Here is a 17746-nt window from a genome sequence, read left to right on the forward strand (position 1 = left end):
GTGGGGAGGGAGGGGGGGTGGTGGGGGAGGGGAGTGGTGGGGTGGATGGTGGGGGGGGGGGTTGGGGGATTGGAGGAGAGGGTGGGGGGGGTTGGGGGGAGGGTGCGGTGGGTGGGGAGAGGGGGGTGTGGGTGAGGGGAGGGTGGGGGGAGGATGGGGGCTGGGGGTGTGGTGTTGGGGGGAGGGGGGATGGGTGGGTTACAGTTAGGAAGGGAGAAAGACGAGGAGTAATGTTCGAAAGGCTACCCAGGGGGAGTCTCTCAAGATAGCGGGGGTAAGGCACCAACTGAGGTGGAAAGGGCACGAGGGGAAGAGGAAAATGCCTCCGAGGGAAGGAAGGGGGCTGGATGTGAGATAGTGGTGGGGGACGGGAGGGTTAGAGGGATTGATAGGCGGTTCTGTGGGCAAAAGCGGGACTCCAGGATGGTGGTCTGCCTCCCTGGAACAGGGGTGCAGGATGTGTCGGAGAGGGTAGAGGGAATTTGGAAGGGCCAAGGGGCGGATGTAATTGTACATCTAGGAGAGAGGGACACAGGAAGGAAGAGTAGGGGGGATATACGTAGGCAGTTCAGGGAGTTGGGAGCCAGGCTGAAGTGTAGGGCCTCCAGGGTGGCGATCTCTGGGCTGCTGCCAGTGCCCAGCAATAGCAGGGATAAAAATAATGAGATAATGTGTGGCTGAGGGATTGGTGCAGGACAGAGGGGTTTAGTTTTGTTAACCATTGGGAAGATTTTGCAAAGGAAGGGCACTTGTATAAGAGGGATAGGGAACACTTAAATGGGAAGGGGACACATATTTTAGCTGGGAGGTTGGCTGGAGTGTTTAGGCAGGGTTTAAACTAGTATGGAGGTGGGGTGGGGAGGAGAGAGACAGCTCAGGCACTGGGAGTGGGAGTGAGTTGGAGGTCAGGGGAAGTCTAAATGGGGTGGATCGGAAGGTGCCTAGAGCTGGGGGTTTGGACAGGGAGGAACTCGTAAGATGTGTATTGGAAGGGTCCTTGGAGCAGTATGTAGACAGCCCGACTAGAGAGGGGGCTATACTGGATTTAGTTCTGGGAAATGAGCCGGGTCAGGTGGTTGAGGTTGCAGTAGGTGAACATGTGGCTAACAGTGACCACAACTCAGTCTACTTTCGGATACGAATGGAAAAAGATGAGAGCTGTCCTAAGGGGAGGGTGCTAAATTGGGGGAAGGCTAGATACAGCCGGATTAGGCAGGAGCTTAGGGATACAGACTGGGATAGGCTGTTGGAAGGCAAGACCACGTTAGGCATGTGGGAGTCTTTCAAGGGAAAACTGCAAAGGGTGCAGGAAAGGCATGTGCCGGTTAGGAGAAAGGATGGGAAAGGTAGGATTAGGGAACCGTGGATTACTAGGGATATTGAGGAATTGGTCAGGAAGAAACGAGAGGCGTATGTCAGGTCTAAGCAGCTGGGAACGGAGAGAGTGTTGGAGGAATACAGAGAGAGTAGGAGGGATCTCAAACGGGGAGTTAGGAGAGCAAAAAGGGGGCATGAGATGGCTTTGGCAGGTAGGGTTAAGGAGAATCCAAAGGCGTTTTACTCCTATCTTAAGAACAAAAGGGCGGCTAGGGGTAAAATCGGTCCTCTCAGGGACAGACGTGGGGAATTGTGCTTAGAGCCCGAGGGAATGGGGGAGATTCTGAATGAATACTTTACGTCAGTATTCACGAAGGAGAGGGACTTGTTGTCTGGAAGTGTCTCTGAGGGAGTTGTTGACCCATTGGAGAAAATATCCATTACGAGGGAGGAAGTGTTCGGGTTTTTAGGTAGCATTAAAACTGATAAATCTCCGGGGCCCGATGGCATTTATCCTAGACTGCTCAGGGAGATGAGATGAAATTGCTGGGCCTCTGACGGAAATCTTTGTCTCTTCTTTGGACACAGATGAGTTCCCTGAGGACTGGAGGAAAGTGAATGTGGTACCGTTGTTTATAAAGGGTAGCAGGGATAACCCGGGTAACTATAGGCCGGTGAGCTTGACGTCAGTGGTAGTGAAGTTGTCAGAGAGGATTCTCAGATAGGTTGTATGCACATTTAGAACATGTCAATCTGATTAGTGACAGGCAACGTGGCTTTGTAAAGGGGAGGTTGTGCCTTACAAATCTGGTGGAATTTTTTGAGGAAGTGACAAAAACGGTTGATGAAGGACGAGCTGTGGATGTCGTCTATATGGATTTCAGTAAGGCGTTTGACAAAGTCCCTCATGGTAGGTTGGTGAAAAAGGTTAAGGCTCATGGACAGATGGCCAGATGGGTTGAGAACTGGCTTGGTCACAGGAGAGAGAGGGTAGCAGTGGGAGGATCTTTTTCTAGCTGGAGGTCTGTGACTAGTGGTGTTCACACAGTAAAAAGTCTGACAACACCAGGTTTTAGTCCAACCTATTTATTTGATAATATTCTCACTAGCTTTCGAGGGGACAGCCTCTCCATTCACCTGACGAAGAGGCTGTCCCCTCGAAAGCTAGTGAGAATATTATCAAATAAATAGGTTGGACTAAAACCTGGTGTTGTCAGACTTTTTACTGTGTTTACGCCAGTCCAACGCCGGCATACCCACATCATGACTAGTGGTGTTCCGCAGGGCTCAGTACTGGGACATCTGCTATTTGTGATATATATAAATGATTTGGAAGAGGGAGTAACTGGTGTGATCAGCAAGTCCGCAGATGACACGGAGACGACTGGACTTGCTGATAGTGAGGAGCAGTGTCGGACAATACAGCGGGATATAGATAGGCTGGTAAATTGGGTGGAGAAATGGCAGATGGAATTTAATCCAGATAAATGTGAGGTGATGCATTTTGGAAGAAATAATGTAGGAGGGAGTTATACAATAAATGGTAGGGCTATTAAGAGTATAGAAACACAGAGGGACCTAGGTGTGCAAGTTCACAAGTCCTTGAAGGTGGAGAAGGTGGTGAAGAAGGCCTATGGTATACGTGCCTTTATAGGAAGGGATATAGAGTATAAAAGCTGGAGTCTAACACGACAGCTCAGTGACTATCACTGTTTGCTGTACTGTTACAGGGGCCCGGGTCAGATCTCCGGCTTGGCTCGGTGTCTGTGGGAGTTTGCACATTCTCCCCGTGCTTGTGTGGGTTTTCTCCCGGTGCTCCGGTTTCCTCCCACATCCCAAAAATGTGCTTTTTAGGCTGATTGGTGTCAATAAATTGTCCCTGAATTGGATCTCCCTTAATCTGGCACACCTACAATTCCCTAAATTTGCACCCCCCTTATTGTGGAGTTCCACTAGAGGTAGACAAAATCGTCAACAATCGACGAAAGACTTGAATAAGGCACTCACTGAATGTTAAAATGGGTGGCGTGGGCTTGTAGGGCCGAAGGGCCTGTTTCCCGTGCTGTGCTGTTCTTTGTTTTTTGGTGTGGGGTGGGGGGGTCATGCTGAACTGCACCTTAGTCTCCAAAGATGTGTAGATTAGGTGGATTAGCCACGCTAAATTACCCCTTAATGTCCAAATATGTATTGGTTAGGTTGATTGGACATGATAAACTTCTCCTTAGTGTTTAAAAATATGCAGGGTAGGTTCATTGGCCGTGCTAAATTTCAGCTGATTGCCCAGAGATGTGTGGGTTAGGTTAATTGGCTACACCAAATTGCCCTTTATTATCAGTTGATTAAAAATGTAAATAGGTGGGGGTTCGGGACTGTGTGGGCTTGCTGTGGGTGCAGAGTCAATAGGCCAAATGGCCTTCTGCACTGTAGTGATCATATTCTGTGAATCTATTGTCATTTATAGCCATGACAGTACGTGGAACCCAATGCAAAATTGAAAAGTAATGACACAGATGTAATTGAAATGAGAGGGGAGTTCTTTTATTTGTCCATATGTTTCATTTGTACAAAGGAACAAGTTAACAGGAGCCTTAACTCTTCTCTGAATTTGCGTTGCAAAACTGCATAAATGCAGGTGTTGGTGCAACAGCCCAAGAGCTGAAGCATGAAGCCCAACTCACGGATGTAAACATGTAAATACACCACCTCATAGCCCAGGTAACCCATCCGCCAATAAATATTATATACCATGTAGACCGCCCACAGCAGAATGAAGTTCCCTGAGATAGCATACAAGGCAATCATGGACTTCCTGCGACTCTCCATCTCTGGATCACTGGGACTCTCACCAGTGATATGGCACCGGAGTTTCTTACGGGCTCGGTTAGTCAGAAAAATGTACCTGACAGTTAAGGCATTGAACAACAAGATCAAGACAAATGGAATACATGGCGTTAAAATGTAATGAAAAAATTCGATGGCACCCCACACTTCTGACTCGGCAATGATTTGTGATACAGCACAGAACCAGGACTGGTTAATGAGCCAGTATTTATTTGTATACATAAAACACCAGCAAATATTTTTTAGAGAAAAGAACACAGCTATTGTCGATAAAACCACAAGTGCAGTTTTCTCCGAGCAGTATTTGGCTTTCAGCTTCTGACAGCAAATGGTGACATATCGATCGAATGTGAAGCTAACTGTGAACCACACAGAACAGTCAGTAACAGCGTAAAGTAGTGCGGCGTGGATATTGCACACCGGCACCATTCTCATGAAATTGAATTCCTGACGGTAAACAGCGGGAATGTGCCTCCATATCAGATCGACAATGATGACCAGGAGATCAGCTGTTGCCATGGCTACCAGGTATCTGGTGGCACATTTGGACAAACCACACTTCCCCCGAGACAGGATCAGAATCACCACCATGTTAACTGTAAGGGAGTAAAGAGGTTGGGGCAGATTAAGAGAAAAGGCATCCATTCATGGAGTTATTAGTAACTTAATCTCATCGCTCTGATAAAAGGTAATCCAGACTCGGAACATTGGCTCTATTCTCTCTCCACAGATGCTGTCAGACAGAGAAAAAGCAAAGAACAACATAATACAGAAATAGGTCCTTCAGCCCACCAATCGTGATGCCTCTCTAAACTAAAACTGTATGCACTAACAGACTCTGTATCCTTCCGTTCCCATCCAATCCATGTATTTGCTGAGAATATCCTTTATTGCCACTATCACTCCTGCTCCCACCCAGGCATTCCAGTTCCAGACATTCACCATCCTCTGCAAAACAAAAACTTACCTCGCACATCTCCTCTACACTTTTCCCCATGCACCTTAAACCGATGTCCCCTTGTATTTCTCTTTTCTACCCCAGGAAAGAGCCTCTAACTATCCACACTGTCTGTGCCACTCATAATCTTATAAACCTCTATCAGGTCACCTGGAGTTTCCAGCAGTTTCTGTTTTTATTTCAGATTCCAGCATCTGCAGTATTTTGCTTTCAATCATCGCTGTTGTTTCACCAATGTCAGTTCGGGAATCAAGAAAAAGAAAGATCTGGAATTAAAAATCCACTGTGGCCATAAAACCATTCTCGATGGTCAGAAAAACCCATCTGGTCCCTTAAGGGAAGGAAATCTGCCGTCCTTACCTGGTCTGGCTCTGGAACCACAGCAATGTGGTTGACTCTCAGCTGCCCTCAAATAACTAGGGACAGGCAATAAATGCTGGCCATGAATGAATAAAAAACATCATGAAATCTAATTGGTTTTGGCAAGGATAGATTTTTAATGATACTTGCAAGATGGGATAATAATTGAGTCTGCTCTGAATAAAACCTGAGAATAGATCAGAGAATTACTACAATGCAGAAGGAGCCCATTTGGCTAATTGAGCCTGAATCAAACACAGTTACACCCAGCCCCTTAACTACACGTATTTACCCTGCTAGTCCCACTGACACTAAGGGGCAATTTAGCATAGCCAATCAGCCAAACCTGCCAAATCTTTGGCGTGCGGAAGAAGACACATGCAGACAAGGGGAGAACATGCAGCCTTCACACAGGCAGTGACCCAAGGCCAGAAATGAACCCAAAGTCTATGGCACTGCAGAGCAAATGGGTGGATTGGACATGCTAAATTGCCCTTTAGTGTCCAAAGATGTGTAGATTAGGTGGATTGGTCATGTTAAATTGCCCTTTAGTGTCCAAAGATTTGTAGGTTAGGTGCATTGGCCATGTTAAATTGACCATTATTGTCCAAGAAGTGCAGATTAGGGAGTTTGGCCATGCTAAGTGCCTGATAACTATACAAAATGTGCAAGGGGTGGATTTGCCATGCTAAATTGGCCCTTAGATTCCAAAGATGTGTAGGTTAGGAGCATTGGTTGTGCAAAATTGTCCCTTAGTTTCCAAAGAGTGCATGTTAGGTGGATTGGTTGAGCTAAATTGGCCCTTAGTGTTTAAAGATTTGCAGGTTAGGTGGATTGGCCATGTGACATTTCCCCATAGGGTCCAAGGAAATGCTGGTTAGGCGGATTATCCCACAGTACAGAAAGAGGCCATTTGGCCCATCCAGTCTGTACTGACCACAATCCCACCCAGGCCCTTCCACAATATCCGTACATATTTACCCATTAATCCCTCTAACCGAGACATTTTTCGGACACTACAGGCAATTTTTTTTTAGCACGGCCAATCAAACTAACCCACACATTTTTGAACGGTGGGAGGAAACCGGAGCATCGGGAGGAAACCCACGCAGACACAAGGAGAATGTGCAAACTCCACACAGACAGTGACCTGAGCTGGGTATCAAACCCAGGTCCCAGGAGCTGTGAAGCAGCAGTGCTAACCCACTGTGCCACCATGCCATCCTTTGTGACACTATTAAATAAACTTTTGGCATTATTAAATAAACATAAGAACATAAGAAATAGGAGCAGGAGTCGGCCATCTACCCCTTCGAGCCTGCCCCGCCATTCAATAAGATCATGGCTGATCTGAAGTGGATCAGTTCCACTTTCCCGCTTTCTCCCCATAACCCTTAATTCCCTTGTCTATCAGAAACCCACCTACCCGTGACTTAAATATATTTAGCGAGGCAGCTTCCACCACTTCAACGGGCAGAGAATTCCAGAGATTCACTACCCTTTGAGTGAAGAAGTTCCTCCTCAACTCCGATCTAAACTGCACCCCCCCCCCTTATCTTGAGGCTGTGTCCTCTAGTCCTGCGATCCTTTCTGAGTGGGAAGAATCTCTCTACCCCTACCCTATCCATCCCTTTCATTATCTTATACATCTCTGTAAGATCCACCTCAACTTTCTAAACTCCAATGAGTACAGACCCAGTCTATTTAGTATCTCTTCATAGTCCAACCCTCTTATCTCCGGTATCAGCCTAGTGAACCTCCTCTGCACTCCCTCCAAGGCCAAAATAGCCTTGCGCAAGTGCGGCGACCAAAGCTGCACACAGTACTCCAGTTGCAGCCTCACCTGTACCCTGTACAGTTGCAGCAAAACCTCCCTGCTTTTATATTCTATCCCCCTCGCTATAAAGGCCAGCATCCCATTCGCCTTCCTGATCACCTGCTGCACCTGCAGACTGGGTTTTTGTGACTCATGCACAAGGACCCCCAGGTCCCTCTGCACACATGCTGCAGCTTTTCACCCTTTAAATAGTAATCCCTCCTATTATTATTTCTGCCAAAGTGGATAACCTCACACTTGCTAACATTGTACTCCATCTGCCAGGTCCTCGCCCACTCGCTCAGCCTATCCAGATCCCTCTGCAGACTTTCCACTCTGTCTATAAGGAAGAGAATATCTGAAGTCGATGATGGTCTTTATGATGACATGTATGAAATCCGTGACACCCCTTCCCAAATGTAACAGAAAAGGACAGAGATTAAATGCAGGAAACAATTCGCTGGTTAGCCTGACGTCTATGCTTGAATCCATCATCAAATACATAGTAACAGGAAATTTATAAATAAATCAGAATATAGCAGCAGCACAGTTATTAGTACTTCTGCCTCACAGCGCCAGGGAACCAGCTTCAATTCCCAGCTTGACTCACTATCTGTGTGGTGTCAGTACATTCTCCCCATGTCTATGTGGGTTTTCGCCCATGCTCCGGTTTCCTCCCACACTCCAAAGATGTGCAGGTTAAGTGATTTGGCCATGTTAAATTGTCCCTTAGTGTCCCAAGATGTGTAAATTAGTGGGATTAGAGGGGAAAATAAGGGATTGGGCCAGGCTGTGATGCTCCATCGGTGCTAACCTCAATGGGCTGAATCCTTCTGCACTGTCGAGATTCTATTCAGGTCGATTCAGTATGCAAAGGCACGCTGGTTGTGTGGATTGACCGTGCTAAATCATCACTCAATGCCCCACAATGTGCAGGTTAGGTAGATTGGCCATGCTAAATTGTCCCTCAGTGCTCTATGGCGTGTGGTTTAGGTGAATTGGCCATGCTAAATCATCCCTTAGCGTCCAAACATGTGTGAATTAGGTGGATTGTTCAAGCTACATTGCCCTTTAGTGTCGGGGGGGGATTAGCAGGGTAAATGTGTGGCACTACAGCGATAGGGCCTGGGAGGGAATGCTGCTGGTGCAGACTCGATGGGCCAAATGGCCTCCTTCTGCACTGTAGGGATTCTATGATTTGGGTTACTTAAAGTCATTTGATAATCAATGCAATCCACCCAACGCTCATCTCTCTGAGGGCCCTCAACCTGCTGAATTCTCTCTCCCAGCAATCATTTAAATCTACCTCTTCGGATAATTTCATATTTATTGTGGCATTATATTCTTCTGAAATCATAAAATGACAAATATAGACACCATACTCCAATAATGCACCAAAAGTTTATTTAATAGTGTCACAAAGGATGGCACAGTAGCACAGTGGGTTAGCACTGCTGCTTCACAGCTCCTGGGACCTGGGTTTGATACCCAGCTCAGGTCACTGTCTGTGTGGAGTTTGCACATTCTCCTTGTGTCTGCGTGGGTTTCCTCCCGATGCTCCGGTTTCCTCCCACCGTTCAAAAATGTGTGGGTTAGTTTGATTGGCCGTGCTAAAAAAAAATTGCCTGTAGTGTCCGAAAAATGTCTCGGTTAGAGGGATTAATGGGTAAATATGTACGGATATTGTGGAAGGGCCTGGGTGGGATTGTGGTCAGTACAGACTGGATGGGCCAAATGGCCTCTTTCTGTACTGTGGGATTTCTATGTTTCTATTAACAAGTTGGCTTACATTAACAGTGCAATGAAGTTACTGTGAAAATCCCCTAGGCGCCTCACTCTGGCGCCTGTTTGGGTAGACTGAGGGAGAGTTTGACATGGCCATTGCATCTAAGCAGCACATCATTCAGACTTTAGGAGGAAACTGAAGCACCGGGAGGGATCCCATACAGACATGGTGGAGAATGTGGAGCCTCCACGCAGACAGTGACCCGAGCCGGGAATCAAACCTGGCTCCCCAGTGCTGTGAGGGAGCAGTGATAACCACTGTGACATCCTGCCATCAGATTAATGACATTGACTAAAATTCCAAAGGGGAAATGACAATTTTCTGCTTTATGCAGCAAGCAAATAGCATCCAAGGCTAATTAAAAGTATTGAAACAGTGAGGTTGAGAACCGATTTGACTAATGATTTAAAGAGAATAACAGTGTGAGAAAATAAAATAGAGGTAAATAAAATAGAGACAGCTCATTTTAGCTGACATCCTTGCAATGGCTGTGCAAGGACAGGGACCTGGATTTGGATTCCGGTTCGGGTCACTGTCTGTGTGGGGTCTGCATGTTCTCCCTGAGTCTGCGTGGGTTTCCTCCGGGCGCTCCCGTTTCCTCCCACTGTGTGAGAGAATGCTGGTTTGGTGAATTGGCCGTGCTGAATTCAGCATGTATTTACATACTAAATTCAATTGTATTTACCTACAGCATTGTGTTTTTATTGTCATTGGTAAATTATGATCTGTGCTGAGAAGATGATTTTTTTAAATCAAATAACTATTACTATGGTGCATTATTGGAGTATGATGTCTATATTTGTCATTTTATGATTTGAGAAGAATATAATGCCACAATAAATATGAAAATATCCGAAGAGGTAGATTTAAATGATTGCTGGGAGAGAGAATTCAGCAGGTTGAGGGCCCTCAGAGAGATGAGGGTTAGCTGGATTACATTGATTATTAACACGCTGGTTAGGTGCATTGGCCGTGCTGAATTTCCCCTCAATGTAAACAAACAGGTGTCAGAGTGTGGTGACTAGGGGATTTTCACAGTAACTTCATTGCAGTGTTAATGTAAGCCTAATTGTGACACAAATTAATAAATAAATTAATAAATAAGCTTAAATTTAAACTTAATGTGAACTGGCCCTCTAATTCCTCATAACACAGTAGCACAGAGTCCATTAGATATAAAAAATGTCAGGCACCTCATCTTTCTAATCTGATGTAATTCTAATAGAATGTGCAAACACACAATGTTGAACACACAGTGTCACTCAACAATGTTGATGATGTGAAAAGCAGTGAAGAAGGTTTCTTGGCAGGCTGAACACTGATCCTCCATGTTCATCCTCAACACCGGTGCCCCACAGGGCTGTGTCCTCAGTCCCAACCACACTCCTAAACACCTTTGACTGTTTTGCCAAATCCACTCCCACCCCAACAACGCCAACTCCATTTTCAAGTCACTGATGACACCAGTGTAGTATCAAACAACGATGATACAGAGAATAGGAATGAGGTCGAGAATCTCGTGAACTGCTGAGATGTCAATAATCTCTCCCCCAGTGTCAACAAAATGAAGGAGATAGTCATCGAATTCAGGAAGGGTAGTGGAGGACTTGCCCCTGATTACATCAATGGTGACAAAGTAGAAATGGTCAAGAGCTTCAGATCCCCAACAATCTGTCCTATTCCCCATGACAATACTATAGTTAACAAAACCTGCCAATCATTTATTTTCTTAGAAGATGAAGGAAATTTGGAATGTCAGCTACGAATCTCACCATCTTTTACAGATGCATCATAGAAAGCATTCATTCTTTCCAGTTGTATCACAGCTTGATATGGGCTCCTGCTCTGCCCAAGACCACAAGAAGCTACAAAAGGTTATGAATGTAGCCCAACCCATCACGAAAATCAACCTCTCATCAGTTGACTCTGTCTACTCTTCCTGCTGCCTTGGGAAAGCAGCCAGCTTAACCCACGACTCCACGTCACCCCCCCACCCCACCCCCGGACATTCTCTCTTCCAACATCTTCCATCGGGAAAAAAAGATACAGAAATCTGAGGTCATGTACCAACTGATTGAAGAATAGCTTCTTCCCTGCCACCATCAGACTTTTGAATAGACCTACATTATGTTAAGTTGATGTGTCTCCATACCTTGGCTATGACTGTAACACTACATTGTGCATTCTCTCCTTTCCTTCTGTATGAACAGTCTGCTTTTTCTTGATAGCACACAAGAAACAATACTTTTCACCGTGACAATAATAATTCAAATCAAATCAATCCCCTCTCATCCTTCTAAACTGAACTGATGGACTAACGGCAATGACAAGCTGAGAAATAATAACAACAACCATGCAATTGAAAAGATCCATTACAACATGATACTGTGAGTTACCAGGACTCACCAACTGTACCCAGCTCTGATACATTGAAATACGAGTTACAGAAATAACAGGGGAGAAGTGTCACTTACAAGGAACACCGAAAGCAGCCAGAAGAGGATAGTATATTTTCTGTATGTCCGTAAAAACAAACCGTATCTTCAGCCGCGTCAAGAAGTTCCGCACGGAGCTTGGGTTCTCTGTGGAAGTCACTGCTCTGTGATACTCCAGCATTTTGCTTCGATCCTCAACCCACTTCCCATGAGGAAGCACTAAATCCACAGGCAGAGTCAGATGGAAGCTCCCAGATATATCAAACTGCAAACCCTCTGGTGATTCACTGAGGGTCCATGGGGGGTTGCTTTAATTCCAGCCACTGAACAAACTGTTACTGCGACACATCTTTATCGTGGAACAAAGCAGATTTATGGCTTGTTGTGTTTAAAGTCAGTTCAAACTGTTAAGAGTTTGGCAATCTATTCAAACGATTAATTCACGGAATCCCAACAGTACAGACAAGAAAAAAATATGGAAATGAACTGTGTCCTTGAACACAGTTGTAAAACAAGAGGAGGCTGTATTATTTACTGTATTATTTAGTGTTGTTCTGGGATGCAGTGTGAAAATCTGGAATTCTACTCCCCAGTCCCTGAACCCTGACCCCGAGTACAGACCCCAGTCCCTGAACCCTGACCCCGACTACAGACCCCAGTCCCTGAACCCTGACCCCGAGTACAGACCCCAGTCCCTGAACCCTGACCCCGAGTACAGACCCCAGTCCCTGAACCCTGACCCCGAGTACAGACCCCAGTCCCTGAACCCTGACCCCGAGTACAGACCCCAGTCCCTGAACCCTGACCCCGAGTACAGACCCCAGTCCCTGAACCCTGACCCCGAGTACAGACCCCAGTCCCTGAACCCTGACCCCGAGTACAGACCCCAGTCCCTGAACCCTGACCCCGAGTACAGACCCCAGTCCCTGAACCCTGACCCCGAGTACAGACCCCAGTCCCTGAACCCTGACCCCGAGTACAGACCCCAGTCCCTGAAACCTGACCCCGAGTACAGACCCCCGTTTGTTCCATTTGGAAAAATAATCTGTTTTTGTATATTTAATTTGGTGTATAATTGTAGGGGAATTAATTACAAAAATGTAAATAACAGAATCGATAAATGAGAGATGCAGCCTGTGAGCGTGATGTGTATCTGTGGTATTGGCAGCTGAGTTTCTGTGTGTTTGTCAGTGAGATTATACTCTTAGGGATCATTTCTATAGTGTTTTCCTAGAGAAATGTGTTTCTAAAGTGTGCGGTCTCCCAAACCATGAGGAGGATTTCTAGTGTTCTCTTCTGAGCAGGAAGCTGGTACTGAGTGTTACTTTTAGTAACTGCTCAGTGTCATTGATGAGTGTTCTTTCTCTCTCTTGTAAAGAGGTGGAGGAAGGGAACACAGTCTGAGTGGATTGTCTGTAAAATTTTGTGGAAGTTGTTTTGTTGGGGGTGTTCAAAATGTGAACTCTGGTCTTCATTTTCAGTCTATCTGTGCCAGTGGGGGCTGCTGTGTGTGACACATACTGTTGGTGTCTTGGTGGCAGTGGGTTTACAGAATGGAAATCCTGGTTGACAGTGGGTGGATCAAACTGTGATCAGTGCTAACCACCGTGCCAACGTGCCACTATTGTGTTTGGGATCCATGGTTGAGTGGTTATGGTCGACAAGATTAAGGTGTACAAAAGTCTGAGGGAGGTAGATTGGGTGGGCAGGAAGGAACTTTTCCCTTTAGTAAACAGGGGACATAGATTTAGGGTAAGTAGCAGGAAATGTAGAGAGGATTAGAGGAAATACATTTTCACTGTCCTAGTCCCTTCACACCAATGCGACGGTTAAGAAAGCCCCACCAATGCCTCTACTTTCTCAGGAGGCGAAGGAAGTTTGCCATGTCCGCTGTGACTCTCACCAGCTTTTACAGGTGCACTGTAGAAAGCATCCTTTCTGGTTGTATCACAACTTGGTCTGGGCTCCTGCTCTGTCCAAGACCACAAGGAACTACAAAGAGTTGTGAATGTAGCTCAATCCATTCTGCAAACCAGCCTCCCATCCATTAACTCTGTCTACACTTCCCGCTGCTTCAGAAAAGCAGCCGGGATAATCAAGGACAACATACACCCTGGACATTCTCTTTTCCACCTTGTTCCATTGGGAAAAAGGTACAAAAGTCTGAAGTCACACACAATGGACCTACCTCATATTAAGTTGATCTTTACATGCTAGTTGTGACTGTAACACTACATTCTGTAACCTCTCCTTTCCTCTCTATGAACGGTATGCTTTGTCTCTATAACACACAGGAAACAATATTCTTCACTGTATAATACTATTTAAGGACCCCATGACCCCGGACATTCTCTCTTCCATCTTCTGTCGGGAAAAAGATACAAAAGTTTGAGGTCACGTACCGACCGACTCAAGAACAGCTTCTTCCCTGCTGCTGTCAGACTTTTGAATGGACCTACCTCGCACTAAGTTGATCTTTCTCGACACCCTCGCTATAACTGTAACACTACATTCTGCACTCTCTGGTTTCCTTCTCTATGCTTTGTCTGTATAATGGATAAGAAACAATACTTTTCACTGTATACTAATCCATGTGACAATAATAAATCAAATCAAATCGGAACCTTCTACACTTAAGAATTAAGATCAGTATTTGAAAGACCTCAGCATACAAGGTGTGGGAAAATACAATTAAAAGGGACATGTGTTTCAGAAGGAGCACAGGAACAATTCTTTCTGCACTGTAATATCTCATACACACAATTCCAAAATCAAATGTTTCCTTTTGTTAATTTTACAGACAATCCACTCAGACTGTGTTCTCTTCCTCCACCTCTCTACAAGAGAGAGAAGGAACACTCATCAATGACACTGAGCAGTTACTAAAAGTAACACTCAGTGCCAGCTTCCTGCTCAGAAGAGAACACTAGAAATCCTCCTCATGGATTGTGAGACCACACACTTTAGAAACACATTTCTCTAGGAAAACACTATAGAAATGATCCCTAAGAGTATAATCTCACTGACAAACACTCAGAAACTCAGCTGCCAATACCACAGATACACATCACGCTCACAGGCTGCATCTCTCATTTATCGATTCTGTTATTTACATTTTTGTAATTAATTCCCCTACAACTATACACCAAATTAAATATACAAAAACAGATTATTTTTCCAAATGGAACATTGAAACCATCAGATTTGTAAACTCTCATTTCCATAATATATTCAATCCACCATCAAAAGTTAAAATATGTGTCACTCACAACACACAGACTGTATCATTGTCTAACTCTTCATAAAACACAGCAACTAACTCCCTATCAGTGTGAATCAGACTGTAAACTTGGTGTCATATGTGACCCTGAAATGAGTTTCCAACCACATCTCTGGATCATCAGTAAGACAGCCTGTTCCCACCTCAGTAACATCTCTCATTGTTTTACAGAAATAGACTTTATTCCTCAAATATCTGAAAAGACATCACAAACATTCAAAAATGGGCATACATTGAGTGCAATAATATTCAGGTTTTCTGCACAGATCATGTTCCACTCTGAGTACTTCAAAACATTCAAAGGGACAAAACAGACATTTCAAAATAGTCATTACAAAGAGTGTAACATCTCCCTCCTCAGTCCCTGCCTTAGTTTATCTGCCACAGAAACACTCTTTCATGTCTTTGTCACCTCTTGGTTATATTCCCACTTTTACTTCTCTGTATTTTTGTGATCAGAGACTCAGCTGCCAATGTCGTCACTCACACCAGTGGGAGGGAAACCTTGCTTCAGGAAAAAGGCAGACTTGGCTGGAACAGTAGTTAGCACTGCTGCCTCACAACGCCAGGGACCCAGGTTCAATTCCAGCCTTGGGTGACTGTGTGGAGTTTGCACATTTCCCCAGTGTCTCCATGGGTTTTCTCCAGGGTGCTCCAGTAGGACAAAAGGAGGCCATTCAACCCATCAAGTCTGTACTAACTCTCTAGCAGACCCCACTCTAACCCCGCGCATTTACCAGGGATAATCATTCTAACCTACACATCTTTGGACACTACGGGACAATTTAGCATTGTTTATCCACCTAACCTACACATCTTTGGGACAGTAAGGGACAATTTACCATGGTCTATCGACCTAACCTACACATCTTTGGACACTAAGGGACAATTTACCATGGTCTATCCCCCTAACCTACACATCTTTGGGACAGTAAGGGACAATTTACCATGGTCTATCGACCTAACCTACACATCTTTGGACACTAACGGACAATTTACCATGGTCTATCCCCCTAACCTGCACATCTTTGGGACACTAAGGGACAATTTACCATGGTCTATCCACCTAACCTGCACTGCAGATTGATTGGCAGCACCTGAGTGCTTGCCTTTGGAGAGAGAGAGAGAGCCATTGCTGTTGTACGGGGGTGAGGGGGGTGAGGCGGGGGTGGTTGTGTCTGGAGGATTCTCCCACACAATTCCCAGCTTCTCGTCAGAAGGTCTCAGCTGCCAATGTCTTCACTCACACCGGTACTCCGAATTGACAGGGGGACACTCCGAATTGACAGGGGGACACTCCTAATTGACAGGGGGACACTCCTAATTGACAGAGGACACTCCTAATTGACAGAGGACACTCCTAATTGACAGGGGTCACTCCTAATTGACAGGGGGACACTGCTAATTGACAGAGGACACTCCTAATTGACAGAGGACACTCCTAATTGACAGGGGACATTCCTATTTGACAGGGGACACTCCTAATTGACAGGGGGACACTCCTAATTGACAGGGGGACACTCCTAATTGACAGAGGACACTCCTAATTGACAGGGGACACTCCTAATTGACAGGGGTACACTCCGAATTGACAGGGGGACACTCCTAATTGACAGAGGACACTCCTAATTGACAGGGGACACTCCTAATTGACAGGGGACACTCCTAATTGACAGGGGGGACACTCCTAATTGACAGGGGACATTCCTATTTGACAGGGGACACTCCTAATTGACAGGGGACACTCCTAATTGACAGGTTGACTCCTAATTGACAGGAACACTCCTAATTGACAGGGGGACACTCCTAATTGACAGGGGACATTCCTATTTGACAGGGGACACTCCTAATTGACAGGGGGACACTCCTAATTGACAGGGGGACACTCCTAATTGACAGAGGACACTCCTAATTGACAGGGGACACTCCTAATTGACAGGGGGACACTCCTAATTGACAGAGGACACTCCTAATTGACAGGGGACACTCCTAATTGACAGGGGGACACTCCTAATTGACAGAGGACACTCCTAATTGACAGGGGACACTCCTAATTGACAGGGGTCACTCCTAATTGACAGGGGGACACTGCTAATTGACAGGGGGACACTCCTAATTGACAGAGGACACTCCTAATTGACAGGGGACACTCCTAATTGACAGGGGGACACTCCTAATTGACAGGGGACATTCCTATTTGACAGGGGACACTCCTAATTGACAGGGGGACACTCCTAATTGACAGAGGACACTCCTAATTGACAGGGGACACTCCTAATTGACAGGGGTCACTCCTAATTGACAGGGGGACACTGCTAATTGACAGGGGGACACTCCTAATTGACAGAGGACACTCCTAATTGACAGGGGACACTCCTAATTGACAGGGGGACACTCCTAATTGACAGAGGACACTCCTAATTGACAGGGGGACACTCCTAATTGACAGGGGGACACTCCTAATTGACAGGGGACACACCTAACTGACAGGGGGCGCTCCTACTTGACAGGGAACAGGAGCTCCAAGAACACCCGGGGCAGTTGCCAATGAAATAAATAACAAAGACATGTAGATTTGCAATGGTTTATTTGAGATTTTTGTGAGTAATGTATATTTTTGGAAGAAACAAATGGTTTGGGAAAGGCCTTTTAACGAAAGCAGACCGAGGGCCCGGGGACTGCAGATCACCCTCGACCTGTGTAACCGTGTGGCCAATCTGAGCAATAACGGCACACAGTCATTTATTGAGGCGTGTATATAGTTATAAGTTTTGAAATGACTGTAGTTTGTATAGAAGTGTAAATAGTTTTAATTCTGCACTGTTTGCAATTGAAAGACATGTAGATTTGCAATGGTTTATTTGAGATTTTTATGAATATATTTTTGAAATAAAAACAAGAAGCTGTGTGTGGTGCTGCCCAAATGGGAGAGGAAGTGGGATGGTGTGAATGT

The 17746-nt window shown here is 45.5% G+C and overlaps 1 protein-coding gene and 2 non-coding genes across 3 annotated transcripts; 1 reads left to right on the forward strand and 2 right to left on the reverse strand.

Moving 5' to 3' along the window:
* Positions 1–3855: 3855 nt before the first annotated feature.
* On the reverse strand, positions 3856–11694 carry LOC145339058 (putative G-protein coupled receptor 139). Its single transcript, XM_080183482.1, has 2 exons — positions 11553–11694; positions 3856–4754 (listed from the first exon to the last, which is right to left on the reverse strand). Exons 1-2 carry the CDS (start codon positions 11692–11694, stop codon positions 3856–3858), a joined length of 1041 nt encoding a protein of 346 aa, XP_080039608.1.
* Positions 11695–12705: 1011 nt separating this feature from the next.
* On the forward strand, positions 12706–12922 carry LOC145339061 (small nucleolar RNA U3). The gene has a single exon (XR_013885947.1). It is a non-coding gene; the product is annotated as a small nucleolar RNA U3 (small nucleolar RNA).
* Positions 12923–14317: 1395 nt separating this feature from the next.
* Positions 14318–14534, reverse strand: LOC145339060 (small nucleolar RNA U3). Its single transcript, XR_013885946.1, has one exon. It is a non-coding gene; the product is annotated as a small nucleolar RNA U3 (small nucleolar RNA).
* Positions 14535–17746: the final 3212 nt, after the last annotated feature.

Source organism: Carcharhinus amblyrhynchos, unplaced genomic scaffold, assembly GCF_965287045.1.
Source record: "Carcharhinus amblyrhynchos unplaced genomic scaffold, sCarAmb.v2.hapA chromosome_302, whole genome shotgun sequence".
NCBI classification, from domain to species: domain Eukaryota; kingdom Metazoa; phylum Chordata; class Chondrichthyes; order Carcharhiniformes; family Carcharhinidae; genus Carcharhinus; species Carcharhinus amblyrhynchos.